At 36.1% G+C, this 14,533-nt stretch overlaps 1 protein-coding gene across 1 annotated transcript; it reads right to left on the reverse strand.

Annotated features, from left to right (window-relative positions):
- Positions 1-1,948: 1,948 nt before the first annotated feature.
- LOC113494320 (heparan-alpha-glucosaminide N-acetyltransferase-like) lies at positions 1,949-14,503 on the reverse strand. The gene is made up of 10 exons (XM_026872614.1): positions 14,135-14,503; positions 8,478-8,697; positions 7,854-7,977; positions 7,328-7,504; positions 6,756-6,927; positions 5,750-5,823; positions 5,162-5,295; positions 4,480-4,647; positions 3,958-4,181; positions 1,949-3,199 (listed from the first exon to the last, which is right to left on the reverse strand). The coding sequence occupies exons 1-10, from the start codon at positions 14,385-14,387 to the stop codon at positions 3,021-3,023; spliced, it is 1,725 nt and encodes a 574-aa protein (XP_026728415.1). The 5' UTR covers positions 14,388-14,503; the 3' UTR covers positions 1,949-3,020.
- Positions 14,504-14,533: the final 30 nt, after the last annotated feature.

The raw sequence follows: 14,533 nt of genomic DNA on the forward strand, positions 1-14,533 counted from the left end.
AATTATTGTATAGATAGCCTTCTGGATTTTAGACGTGAGAGCTAATTGTTGCGATACAGTTTTTTTTTTTGTTTTCCTGGCTCTTCACGGTTAGTGTTGGCCAATGACAACATTTACAAAAGGTAGGGAAACTTAGGAATATATAAAAGGACGATAAATTTGGAGCGACAAATTGAAAAATTAAATTACAATTTTATGGTATTCGAAGAAATGAATGACGCTATACATTTATATACATGAAAGTTAAGCGATACAGTTTTTCAAAACATTTTTTTGGTTTTCTTTTTCATCTAGCAAGGGAAACCGAATACACTGCCAATCTCTAATAACATCCTACAGAGTTTGAGTTTGTAAAGTTTAATTGAATATGAGGTCTTAACTTAAAACAAGTATTAAATATTAAAAAGGCTTTAAAATTGCGCGGAAATAACTTACCTAGGTAGATTTGATGAGAAAGAATCCCTGTATCGAAACCTGCTGAGCCGATTTCGGTGAAACAACTTGTACGCCAAAAAAAACCGTATTAAAGTTCCGGAGACAAATAAACAAATAATTTTGCATAATCAAACATAAGATCACACATACACTTCTGAAAACTGGGCAGTTCTGGATATATTTCATGCATACATACGGGTCGAATTGACAACCTACCTTTAGTAACCGGTTAAAAAAAATCCGGCCAACTATGTAATTGTATAAATAAAACAACATTCAAATTTAACTTTTTATTATAACCATATGAAATTAACTCTGTTACTTGACAAGGAACCAATCGTTATAACTTTCTTACTAATCACATACTAACTATATCAGACATTTTAACCTATTCTTTCTTGTATCAAGTCCCATATATTTTTATTAATACCTAACTTAATTATATGATATTGCTGTGTTATTTTAATTATAGTCATACAAATTAATAAGTGCTGAAGGATGAAACTTAAAAATGTCTTTTTTAAATACATTTTCTATACCCGCAAATTACTCATGCTTTTGGCCGCCATTTTATACCACAGACACATTTCTTTTGCTAGTTGTTTTAAGCGCTGCTTTTAGGGATGACGTCACGAACATTCGCAGTTCGCGATTTACATAATATACGGGCTTCTTCAAAAAATGGAGTAAGAATCACAATTATGAGATAATGCTAAATAAGTACTAACTAACCGTGAATAATATAAAAAAATATATAGAAAGGGTTGCCATGTTCAGCAATAAACATAATTTAATATAATAGACATAATTAAGACAAAAAATTAAATTAATTTTAGTATTTATGGTAACCCAATTTCCTCTCGATTAAGATTATAAATTTAAAAGCAAAACTGTCTAATTAAATATACTAATTTATCTGCGTTATAACAATATCTTAGCCACTTCGCTGTCCCGCCAATAAACATAATATTTATGCAAAAGAAATGCTCATATGAGTTAGGGGACAGGGTAATAGTTAAAGTCACTTTGTACACAAGGCGATGCAAATCTCCAATGCCTGAAGACTTTAGTCTACAATGACGCGTGATTATAGAGCTTAGAAACAAGCTCTATAAGCACGCGTCATTGTATTGCATTGTAGTGTCGTCATTTTTGCGTTGTAGCTATAACTGCACAAGTCGATCGATTACAGGTTAAACTACACATGATACGGTCGGTCCGTGAATCTGTGACCATCTTTGTCATAACGAGTTCCTTTTTTTGAAAGGCACGTTAAATTGTGGGTCCCGTCTGTTATTTATACAACTTTGACAATCGTTACGGGTAGTTTGAAGCTAGAAGTTTGACAACCAGTCTAAGGGGCAGCGTGTTGCCCAGGTAACTGGGTTGAGGAGGTCAGATAGGCAGTCGCTCCTTGTAAAAAACTGGTATTTAGCTGAATTCAGTTAGACTGGAAGCCGACTCCAACGTAGTTGGGAAAAGGCTAGGTCGGATACTGTAGATTCGATTCGCATTGTGTACAAAGGTCTTCCTTTAATTTTTCTAATTCATTTAAAGCTCCAACGCAAATAATAATAATTATAGAACAAAATTCATGCTTTCAAACCTATATTTGACGTCAAATTATAATTTTAACTTGCTATTATTATTATAGAAATGTATTTTACAATCAGTTCCGAAATATTTTTACAGAAATTTAGTAGATGACCGAGCCATGTATTTTGAGCAATAGTATCTAAATATTAATTGTCTTTTGCAGTTTAAGATCTTTTACAAATTAATTGAAACAGTTTACAGATTTAAAAAAGAAAATAATACCACTACAAGCTTCAGAAGTTGTTAAAGAACATCACAAGTTATTAAATAATGATTACAAACTAAACTAGACTGTATTACAAGGGAATAAACACGACTATGTTATACAGATATATTGTTTATTGTATTATAGTTAAATCAAACAAAAATAAACCTTATGTCGTTACAATAGAATAGAAATAATTATAACATATTTTCTTCTTTATTAAGGCATTGGATATGACTTGAATAGTATTAGTTTTATTTTTACGTCAAAGCTTACAATTTTAATTAAATTACTTTTTATTGAACTGTAATTGCACGCCAATCGCACTGTTTGCGTGTCGCGGGTTCGATCCCCGTGTAGGATAAGCATTTGTGTGATCCCCGAATTCATGTCTTGAGTCTGGGTGCCTTTGGGGCATGTGACTTGAATGATTGTTGCAATTCCATAATGATGTAGTGGTTTTATTATATAGAGTGTTAGCCACATGCGTTGCCTAATCTAGTCCTTGTTCTTTTTTAAGTCAAGTTATAAATTCGCCTTTAAAAACTGAGCCTATTCAAAATTATTAATATTCGCAGCGTGTAGTAATCCCTGTGATAATCCCTCATTCACCTCTTTATAAGGAAGGATTAAGCACTAATGAACTCACTTGCCCACTACGGGTTGACAATTCCATATATCTATATTTCCGCAATTAAAATTATAAGCTCAAATATTAATAAAAATCCCAACTTTACCATTCAAGTCATTTCTAAAAAACACATTATTTACCGTTACAACACTATTACAGCGTGATAAAGACCCTCTTCCTGTGTAGGGCAACACCGACGGCTAACCATATCAACATGGCGGCCGCGTGTGTTGCCAGTTGTTGTGCGTGCGTCGGCTGGGATAGGGCCCAGTGGAAGGGGAAGTTGCGTTTCAGGAGCTCGCTTCCGATATACAGGAATAATGCGTTTTGACCTGAAAGAGAAAATATTTAGGGCATAAAATTAATTATTATAATAATATAAGCTTAATTCAAGAGAATAAGGAGGTCTACCACTGGTCTTCAGTAATATTTTTGTGTATGTGGAAGAGAGTTGTCGCTTTACACCTAGTATTGTGCTATCACGCTTTCACAACTATAATAATTTTACTTTAAAGCGTGGTGGTAGAGCCACATTACTTTCCGATTTATGTTTTTAAATAAACCTTAGTATTTTAAATCTGTGCTGTTTCATGACGAAGAAAACCATCGGGTATGTCGCAAAAAATCCAATTCATTATTAAGACATCAAAAGAGAAATATGCGCAAGTCGCATAAATTTTGATTATCATCATTCTCATCCACAGCCTTTGTCCTCCCACTGCTGGGCATAGGTAGGGGAGGGTTTCTCGTGCTAATTTCTATGGTCCTGTGCCAGCCTTAAATAAATGCGTGTAGTGTGAAGTAGGCTACATGCGAAAAGCTCGAATAGGTATTTTCTCTTTTAATTCAATGTTCACTGCACGGATAGCAGAGTGGTTGATGTCGCCACGCCAAAACCACTGTGCGCAACGTGTTGCGGGTCCGATCTCCGCGTGGGACAAGCATTTGTGTGTTCCACGAATGCTTGTCCTGGGTGTCTGGGTGTCTTTGAAAATGTGACTGGTACGTCTGCGAGATCGGTCATTGATCGGTGGCATAGATGGAGAAAAATAAATTGTTACATGTAAACTACAATAAAAATAACACTTACCAGCATAATACAAAGGCCTGCCACCCCACTTAGTCTTCAAATCGACTATGAAGTACAAGGCGGCCTGTATGAAGAGCGCCATGGATGACGTGACGAGGCAGTAGGACAGCGACCACAGGTTCTTGTTGACGGGGATGGGGCCGCCGTTCTTACTGAACATGCAGAGCGAGCCGCCCGCCACGCCGAACACCAGCGACCAGAACACCCAGCGCATTATACGTGCCCTGGAAATGTTATACCAGATTAAATAATGAAAAATCATCTAAATACCCACGTTTTTAAATGCCAAATTTATTCAGTTTTTAATCATTGTAAATTGCATTGCATTTTTACGTCAGGGGTTAAAAAATTCGGTAAAAGAACTAACCTCTTAACAAAATCTTCATTTATAACCCAAAACGGAGGCTACATCGCCTATAACGCCTCATAATACAAGCTTTGCTTACTTTGAGACTAGATGGCGTTGTATGAAAATTGTGGAATATCTTATCATTATCTTAGCCTATCCCATCAGTTTCTCACCTCGCGTGGTTGTAAGCCAGCATGATCCTGGTGGCGTGAGCCCCGGCCTGTACCACCAGCACCCCGGACAGGACGCCCAGGATGCCCTCAGGGTCGTGCGGGACTGTCGTCATGTACAGGTTTTTGAAGGTGCCGCGCTGGTACAAGTGTGCTGGGCCGAGGATTAGCCTGAAGAGATATTAAAATAAACAGATAAAAAAATCTAAATACCCACGTTTTTAAATGTCACTCCGTTCAAATTTCATCAAAATCGAAATCGTATTTTTATTGGTCTAAAATTGATTATACACAATGCTGACTCTTTGAGTACGAAGATAAGTTGTTTTACGAAGATACGTAAGAACTGTGTTGCCTATGATTTTAATTTTTAATTATAGCCAGTATCCATAGTTTTGGAAAAAGGGAACCTTAAAGAAACGTGTAGATTTTAATTATAATGATAAAAGAACAAGAACAAATTTCCATACAATTCCTCCAAGAGCCATCTGATTGTACCCGCTGGAGCCCGCGGGCCCGCCCGCTACAAATCGAAAATGATCTATAATGTACCAAGTTTCGTCTCAATCCGTTCAGTGGTTTTTGACAAACCTCCATACATACAAACTTTGGCGTTCAAAATACTAGTAGGATTAGGGAGGGATTAGGGAGTAGGATATTACTTCAACGACGATAGAGTACATACCTGTCGATGTACCCGGCGATGCCTGCAGTACAGTTCTGCAGCGACACGTTGGAGACCGCGGACAGGTGCAGGCCGCCCGGGCCCAGGTAGCCGCGCGGGCAGCCCGGGGCAGCCACCAACAGGGTTATACATACCTGAGGGGGAATAACGATGTTATATTTAAGTTGAATTAGAGTTATTATTTGTCTGCAGACATTGTGACCGGCGTTGTCACTCCTATATAGACCTTGTTAGGCATCAGCGCAAGTGTCAAAGGTTTTCCTTTGACACTTGCGCTGATGATGAATTTGAGGAAGTGACGGAAAATTATATTTTATTTATATTGATATTGATGGTATAATCCCTTCAAATTGCACGCGTACAGCAACGGGTATTGCAAGTATTAGGCTTTCCCTATAAATAGGGTAAAGGAAAACATGTTTGCAACAAAAACCTTTTTTTTATAGCATCAACAGAAATACATACATCATCTATAAATAATTCAAATATCAAGCTATTAAAATTTCTCAGCAAAAGAGTTCTATATTAATCGATTTAAGACACGTTTCACATTAATAATAAAAAAACACAATTTTTTTATTAGTTTACCTGAATAGACACAAGCATTAAAGTGAACAGCCATTGTTGCCAGCCAGCACTGATGTCTCTGAACAGAGATCGACCTGCAACAAAAATGTATAGGATACTTTTGGTTAAACTCTTTTTAGAATTGACATATATTTATACACCTTGATTTTTTAGTCGTCTTACAAAAGCAGCCCAGTTCATGTATCCAATGACTAGAACACGTTCATGATAAAAAAATAGGTATTTGAATAAATTTAAAATGCAATTTTTATTCAATATTATGATGCAATTCGTAGTTTTTTAGAAACACAGCTCTGTTGCGAGCGCGGTCCGAGCCTTGAACCATGGTGAGGGGTGCGGGCGGCGGCGTTTTTATCATTTTTAAGAGTTAAAAAATTAAACAAGAGAAACCTGAAATAAGGTTTCTCTTGTTTAATTTTTCTTCCTACTTATTATCTAATAGTACTTATTGTCTTAGTTGATGATAAAAAAATATTAATCGCGCCTAGGGGTATTTTACGTCGGATATGTGAACTGGGCTGCTTTTGTAAGACGACTAAAAAATCACCGTGTATAGTTGGACCTCAAACTATCCGATACAAAAAACTTAATGTAAAACAATTATAAAGACAATCTAATTAAATATACCAATGAAATATCTTTCATTCGTTAAGAAGACACAACAAGAAATTTTACCTTTTTAAGTATTTAGACAGTAGGTGGTATAAAAAGAAAAAAATCTTATTAGTCTCTCAGTTAGATAATTGAAAAGTATTTTTTCCTTTTTCAGAAAAACTAAAATCGACAAAGTTTAAATGCTTTAAAGTGAGAGAGGGGGCTTGTGGCGTAATGATATGGTAAAATTTATACTCAATCGTGACGTCACGAAGTTTCATTCTCTGTAATTAACCTATAAATAATAAAAATACGTATAGATTATTATACAATAAACTACAAGACGAACACTGGAAACAAAATTATCAGTATTCCTATTAAAGCTTATACTTCTTTTTGTAAGTCTACGTACCTGGTGTAATATTCTGGCTAGTTCTCATGAAGGCGCACTCCAGAGCCCCCACTATAAGGTACATGGCCGCCAGACGCTGCAACACTCCGGGCAGACGCACGTCGACCCAGGACGAGTTGGTGGAGCCTAGCACAATGCCTATGAAGGACATCATGAGCGCTCGGTACGCCACCTGGGGGGAAAGTGAGGAGTTATTGAGATACTCTGTTTTCTAAAGTGACTTCACGAATGAGGAGTTGAGGACTTTTAGAGTTGTATGTTTGTTTGTCCACGATTATCTAGGGTTTGGTTGGATCAATTTCGATGCTTTTTTGAGAAAGTCAAAGTGTGGCAAATGTTTCATACAATAAATGTATATATTTTTATAGGTGCTATCTACCGACAGGGTAGTTAATTGTGCTGTAAACTAAATTGACCACCGATGTAATATACAATAAAGAACTGAAATTGAAATACCCAGAGAGGAAGAGGATGAGAAATATACTGAAACTTTCATAAAACAAGATATATGATGAGATAACAAGAAATACATGGGTACTTCTTGCCTAGAACTAGTATACCCATCATCTTACCTGCTGTAAAGCAACATATCTCGGTAGGGAGGTCCTGAGCCTGGCGTTGAGTGAGAGCACGAGAGCTTCGCCCATCGCGAAAGCGAACCACGGGAACACGACGTCGGCCACCGTCAGCCCGTTCCACACGCTGTGGGAGAAGATACCGTAGCCGCCGCCGCCAGCGTTCACGAATATCTGGACGAGAGGATAATTATTATTATTACATTAATAAATAGAACTAAAGCAATGGAAAACTAACACACTATATAATCGTTTGGAGATTTTATGTGTGTAGTGTTTGCCATTATTTTTTAAATAAATAAACATTAGACAGAATAAATGAGACATAAATAAATCATATTGGCAAAGCAAAAAAATACATTTAAGTCTGGTTTGCAAACACCCCTCGAGGTAAGGATCAAATTCCTTAATGGGGAGACACTTTTAAAAGAATTGAAAAAAAAAATGTATTTTATCGAACGAGCCTTAAATAATACTTGTAAGTGTACTTAATAGTTATATTCTGAAAGCTGTTCTATCTCACCATGAGAGCGATAGAGAATCCTCGGAAGATGTCGAGGGACCGCAGCCGTGACCTGGTCGGGGAGCGCGACACGCTCGCCTCCGTCGTGAACACGCGGGTCTCCGACCCAAGCTCATTGTCTTCTCTGAGAACAAGTGGAACAACGAGTAACGAATGAGTGAGTGATTGAATGAAGATTTTGTCAAAATGTAGGGTTAGTAGACAAGGTCGAATAAATATCAGACCTTTTTCTTAGTATTGGGAAAAGTGGAGGGGTCTGCTGGATTTATTTTTATATTGGACGCATTTAGGTAACTTTTAAATCTGTTTAAAGAAATACAGAAATGACTATTTAACACCCATCATATATTTTTTACAGATGAAGTTTGCAATCATATCACGTCAGGATCATTTTTTCGGGTGAGAAATCATCAAATGTCTCCTTCCGCTTTGTTTTGAACGGAAGGGAGTGTCACACTTCTTCTGACGAAACCCACCCATGTTAATTCCTTTGCCCTTCATTTACCGAGGCCAGGGTAACCCGGTAGGCCAATCCCACTCTCCCGGCAGATGAAAATCTATAAGGGTTCCTTACTTCCTTTGAAGGTACGGAACAATAAAAAATACTATTAATTTTCAACTAACCTTGCAAAATATCTAGAATACAGGCGTCCAGCGACAATCCTCTTCCCTATCCCCTTGACGACGTACCATAGTGTGGCCATAGACAGTAGAATGACGACGGCGGTCAGGATCGGCAGGTACGCCGCATCCGGTTCCGCCGTCATACGAGGCGCGCATGAGTCGGTCTTCACTTCGGTCACATTGAGGAGATACTGGCCGTATTCGTTGAATTGGTATTCCCCTGGAAAAAAAGAATATTTAAAGTACATGAAGAGCCAAAAAAGTTTTTGAATTGGCTTCAATTTAAATTATACGATTATTTTGGTCATCCAGTACCGTCATTCTAAATATATTGTCGATTCGGTGAAAACTGGTAAAATACAAATACCAGTTAAGTAAAATAGCTGGTCAAGTGCTAGTCGGACTCGCGACACTCGACAAATAGGCAAAAGAAAAACGAATCCGCTGGGTGACCAAATTTTAGGGTAATATAATGATCGAAACAACCATTTCAATTCAATCTTAATCTTGATCTTGTGTTGTTATCAGTGGCGTGCAGTGCATAGAGACAAAAAGACACTGCCTACCCTGAGAAATTCAGATATTATAGGTACATAATTACTATCCATAAAATAAACAATATTCGTAAAACACGTATCAGCGCCATCTATCTATTACACGTTGTAACATAGATTATGTTCAAGGGAGGATTATCAATATTTCAAAATTAGTACACTTTTTTGCCGAAGTGCGCCACCGCTGGCACCGTTTTCCCGCTGGAAAGACACTTCAACTCGATGTCTCAGTGACGTAGGTACTTTAAGCATGTGTGCGTGTGACAGACTCGTATGACAATGTGTCTATGTCTATTTTCCTATACATATTTGTCACACAATGTCAAAATAGTCTGCGTTTTGTTAGTGTGTGTGATAAAATAGACACTGCCTTTGCACGACAAAGACAGCGGATGACATGAGCGGTTATGTTTTGACAGTGATTATCGTAAAGTGAGCCGCAATATTTTTCGATGTATTTTTGTTTTCATTTGTCATAATTCGTTTTCTGGGTCGTTGGTTTTTAAGTTATTTGATATAAGTCGATATGTGAACTTTCAAACGGCGTGTGCTCATAACACAAAAAGTGCGATTTTAAAACTATTTTTCTGTGATAAAAACAAGTGTTTGAAATAGATAAAACTACGCAAGACATCTAATAAATTAAGGAAGGTGAGTCAATCGTTCAAAACAATACGTAGAAAACATAATGATTTAAATCTAACGAGTTGCTCGTAGATACCTACAGAGGAATCGCTTGTTCTGTTTCCCTATCCATTTATTTTAAACTATACTTAGATTTACTTCACTTATCTAAACTTATTTACAAAAAAAAACAGAAATATATCTATTTAGTACCTTTGACACGATTATTGGTAAGATTCCCGCTTGGTGCCTACTTCAACGAAAGGTAATTTTCGTGTTTACGTACGTGGTTACAATATTACGATAGGTATGTTGTCAATAGAAAAAAGTTTAAAGAAATGTATACGTTATTGACTACCTGCGATTCAATGATAAATGATCTGACGAAAAGATAGCTGTAAAAGTTTAATATTCAAATACATTGGCTAGGTACACTAGGTAGGTAACTACAAAGTTTACCGCACAACATTTTAAATCCCGCTGGCCTTCTGTCCGTCTGTCTTTCGGCTGTAGGCATGAACGTTGATAGTTATTTAGAGAGTAAACAGTTTCATAGATCACCGAGAAATCGAGGTTAAGCATCATTTGTTACGGTCGTGAATTTGATGGGTAACCTTTATACATTTTGTACCAACTGTGAGAGTCGCGAATCAGAATCGCACTTGGCCGTTTCTTTTTGCCTACCCTGACTAAAATCTCTGTGCACGCCACTGGTTGTTATAGAGACAACAGCAAACATCATCTGCCAAAATAAATCATCTCTAGACTGTCTGTGTATTAAATTTCATTTCAATCGGTTTAGTAGTATAAGTATATAGTATATGTATAAGTGTGTGATGTATATAATATATATAAGATAAATAAAAACCGGCCAAGTGCGAGTCGGACTCGCGCACCGAGGGTTCCGTACAAACCTGCGAGGTTTACAAAGTTCGTTCATTACGACAATCGAGTCATATAAATATATATTTTGAAATGTAACTAAAAATTTATGGTTTTCGTAATTTTTCCTTTATCTATGCTATAAGACGTTGCTTCGTACCAAATTTCAAGATTCTGAGTTCACGGGAAGCACCCTGTAGGTTTTGATTCCCTTGCAAGTGTCGAAAATTTGCGGCATAAACGGCTGTATCTTTTGACTGCGTTGGCTTAGAAGTTTGATTTTTTCACAGCTTCAAGGGACAGTAGACCTGAGTAATTGATATAAATTTCAGCTTCATACCTCCACGCGTTCCCGAGAAAAAGGGTCTTGACAGACGGACGGACGGACGGACAGACGGACGGACGGACAGACGGACAACAAAGTGATCCTATAAGGGTTCCGTTTTTTACTTTTGAGGTACGGAACCCTAAAAATAGTGTGTAAGATTAAGTAAGTAATTTTAAGTAATTCTATAAACTACTATAATTGTATTGCTGCGCCTTAACAGGGTATCATGTATGTACCTTTAAGTTTTATAACATCTGTATCTTCTCATGATCGTAATAAATATTTGAAGTTTGAAGTTAGTGTTAGCCTGACAGACAGAAAGACTGACAGACATACTTTCGCACTTATAATATTAGTAAGGATTACAGATTATTACTCATCCACAGTCTAACTTGCTCCACCCATACGTTTACCCAGCCAGCCAAATATTCAGCACACCGTAAACGATTATGCATTCGAAAGCAAGTACAGTGATATAATGTAGCGAAACCAGTTACGCGGCGTAGGCTTAAAACTGATACACGTAATATTACACTGGCATTCATTATGTAGGTACATTAACACTGCCCACTAAATATGATTACTTTATTATTTGCTCTTCAATTTTAATATTTTTATGCTGAGATGATAATTTTAATTATGATATTGGCTAAGCCACCAGAAATCGGTTAGTCGTCATTATCCCAGCCTTTTCCCAACTATGCTGAAGTCGGCTTCCAGTCTAACAGAATCCAGTTGAGCGACTTTATATCTGACCTCCTTCACCCAGTTACCTAGTTTTGCCTGGGCAATATGATACCCTAAGTATTGGCTTTCACACTTTCTAGCTTCTAACTTCCCGTAACGATTGTCAAAGATTATTAAACAACAGCCGGTACCCACAATGGAAGGTGCCTTCGAAAACGCGCAAGAACTCGATGAGATAGATGGTCACCTATGCACCTACCCTACCGTATCATGCGTAGCTTTAACTGTGATCGACCAACTTGTGCAGTTGTAGCTTAGCCACGAGCTCCTTAGACCTAAGATCAGATACATTGTGAAACGGCTAGATAGAAGAATTAAACAGAACAATTCTTGAAAAACAAAGACAATTTGTTGACTTGCATTTTGGTTCAACAGCAATACATACTTTGTATGAATTGTACTTGGCAGTATAAATAGCAACTCTATATACAGACAAAGCTATAATTATTCAAACGCATATTTACATAGTCAACAAAATGTATGAATCACATGACTAAGAGATAAAGAGGTTATGTCGTACGATTGGATTACCTTAATGACATATTTAGAACTAGTTATATTAGAAAATTGAGTTAAAAATCAAAATCTAGTCATTAATTCAAATTAAAGTCATATTATATGGCACTTTTGAACATCAAACAATTTACATCGACAATATTAAAATCTGTCAGTCTGTCGGTCAAACTCCTATTGAAGCTACCGATCGTTCGGCCGGTAAATAATTAAATTAGGCAACTAAGTAGCTCTTTCTTAAGGTCAGATTACATTGGGCAGCACCCAGTTTCACCTACCCTTCACAGTTGCTTTTTGTATGATTGATGTACCTACAACCTGTGTCTAAAGTTTTACATGGCATGTAGGCCTTTGACATGCCTTAATACATACTTGAGACAGCTTGCATAGCTGTGCCGGTTTCAACTCACGTTTCCTTTGCTCTATTTAGTGATACTTAATCACTTTGTCATAGGCACATGAACAAGAAAAGATATTGCTGTGTATGGGAACTTGTACATTGGCCTTTGGATTGACGGTCATTCTAGTAGACTGCAATAATAAATTCATAAGTATCCCATTGTTAAACATCTTGTATGAGACTTTAGACAAGGCTCAGACTATTAATGTGCTATGGAGGATTATAGTAAACACCATTGAAGTTTTAAATACTACTTTTGTGCATGAAAAAGAAAAAAAAGTAAGAATAATATGCTGTTATGTATTGTATATAAAAATGATTCTACCATTCACAAATTATTCTTTTATGTAACAAATTTTCTCAATAACTCAATCATAATTAAATTATATCTTATCACCCTTTAAAGTTTAATAACATAAAAGGTAAACAATATTACTTTGGAAATGGCAAATTGATTGATAAATCATATCATATTTAGGGCACTCTTTCCAATTTCCAGATACTTCAAAAAAAGATAAAAGAAGATAACGATAGATAGAAGAAAGATAAAGATACTTCAGAAAAAAGATAAACAAACACACCATAATTTAGATTTTGTATTATAAGATGATTTAACTTTTTTAAACGATTTCTAAAAAAGGAGGGTACTCAATTTGTCCTTTTTTTCTTTGTAACTAAACAAAACAAGTATAACAGTAAAAGGGGACAAACAGAGGTATTTTTGGGGTGAATAGAAACAGAGTTGTTATTAAAATGGCTGTTTAACAAAACAAATTAAAAGATTATTAGAAAATTCTCAAGCTGTTCATAAACCCCTTAAACCCCTTAAAAATAATATTTTCTATTCCCCCCTGTTTTATGGGAATAAAGATTCTGGTGCCCATTTCAATTATATTTTTTTATAAGCAAGTAGCAACATTATGTCAAAGAAAATTATTAAAATACTGTCAACTGATAAACACCTGACAAATAAGTGTTAAATTAGGACAATAGATAGTCTGTAATATTAGTATTAATCCATATAATAGACATTGTTAAGGTTTCTGTGTTGTGGAGTTTTAAATCGTTTATCAATTCTTTTTGGTTGTATCTATTACTATTTGTTAGAAATACTGTATTTGATCTGTATTATTGCTTGCTTGACAAGGCACGTAAATTTTTATATGGATAACCAGGAAAATGATATAATGGTTTAGGAGATCAGTCTGTTTAAAATAATAACTCTATATTTTTTTTACTGAGCGTAGGTATGAAGGTTTTATTTCAGTTGTTAATAGGGTTGCATGCAATGGAATTAATTAAACAGCCAATGACTGAAACATTGTTTTAAAATGAAACAAGATCATTGAATGAACCATTGAACCAAATCATTAATAAATACAAACTACTTTTACTGAAACTTTCACAAATAACCAGAAATGGGCAGCTAAGTATCATGACTCATTTATCAAAACAAATACAATGCAAGACAAAAAACTTTTGAAATCATATCTTAAGGATAATTAAATACTCTTATCTTTCCTCTATAAATACTATTCCTTACGTATCGACGCGTGTTTATTTTTGCAACAAAGACAAAGATGAGTAACAATAATATTTTCATACTGACCACTGCAGATCTCTGCATTGTCGTCTTTTTTCACCGTGTAGCGCAAAGGACTTATTGTATCAATCACGAAGTTGTGTGAACTCGTTATATTAGCCCTTTGCAGTAAAATACAGCCCTCACATTCTTCATATTGACTCCAAAAACTGATCGGTCGGTCAGTAATAACTTGTAAACAAGCTTCGTCATATTTCAATTTCTTGTTACCACAATCGCGTATGAACGATCCGACGTTCTCGAAACTGCCGAACGACATTTTATTAATATTACTTCATCGGTTTCAGGAAAAAAACTTGGTAATTCGATTAAAAACAATGCAACTGCACATTCACAAAAAACAATCAGGGAATGATTTGATGAAACGTCAACGTGATTCATCAGTGAACTGAAGAACGATCTGAA

This window comes from Trichoplusia ni, chromosome 5 (assembly GCF_003590095.1).
Source record: "Trichoplusia ni isolate ovarian cell line Hi5 chromosome 5, tn1, whole genome shotgun sequence".
NCBI lineage: Eukaryota > Metazoa > Arthropoda > Insecta > Lepidoptera > Noctuidae > Trichoplusia > Trichoplusia ni.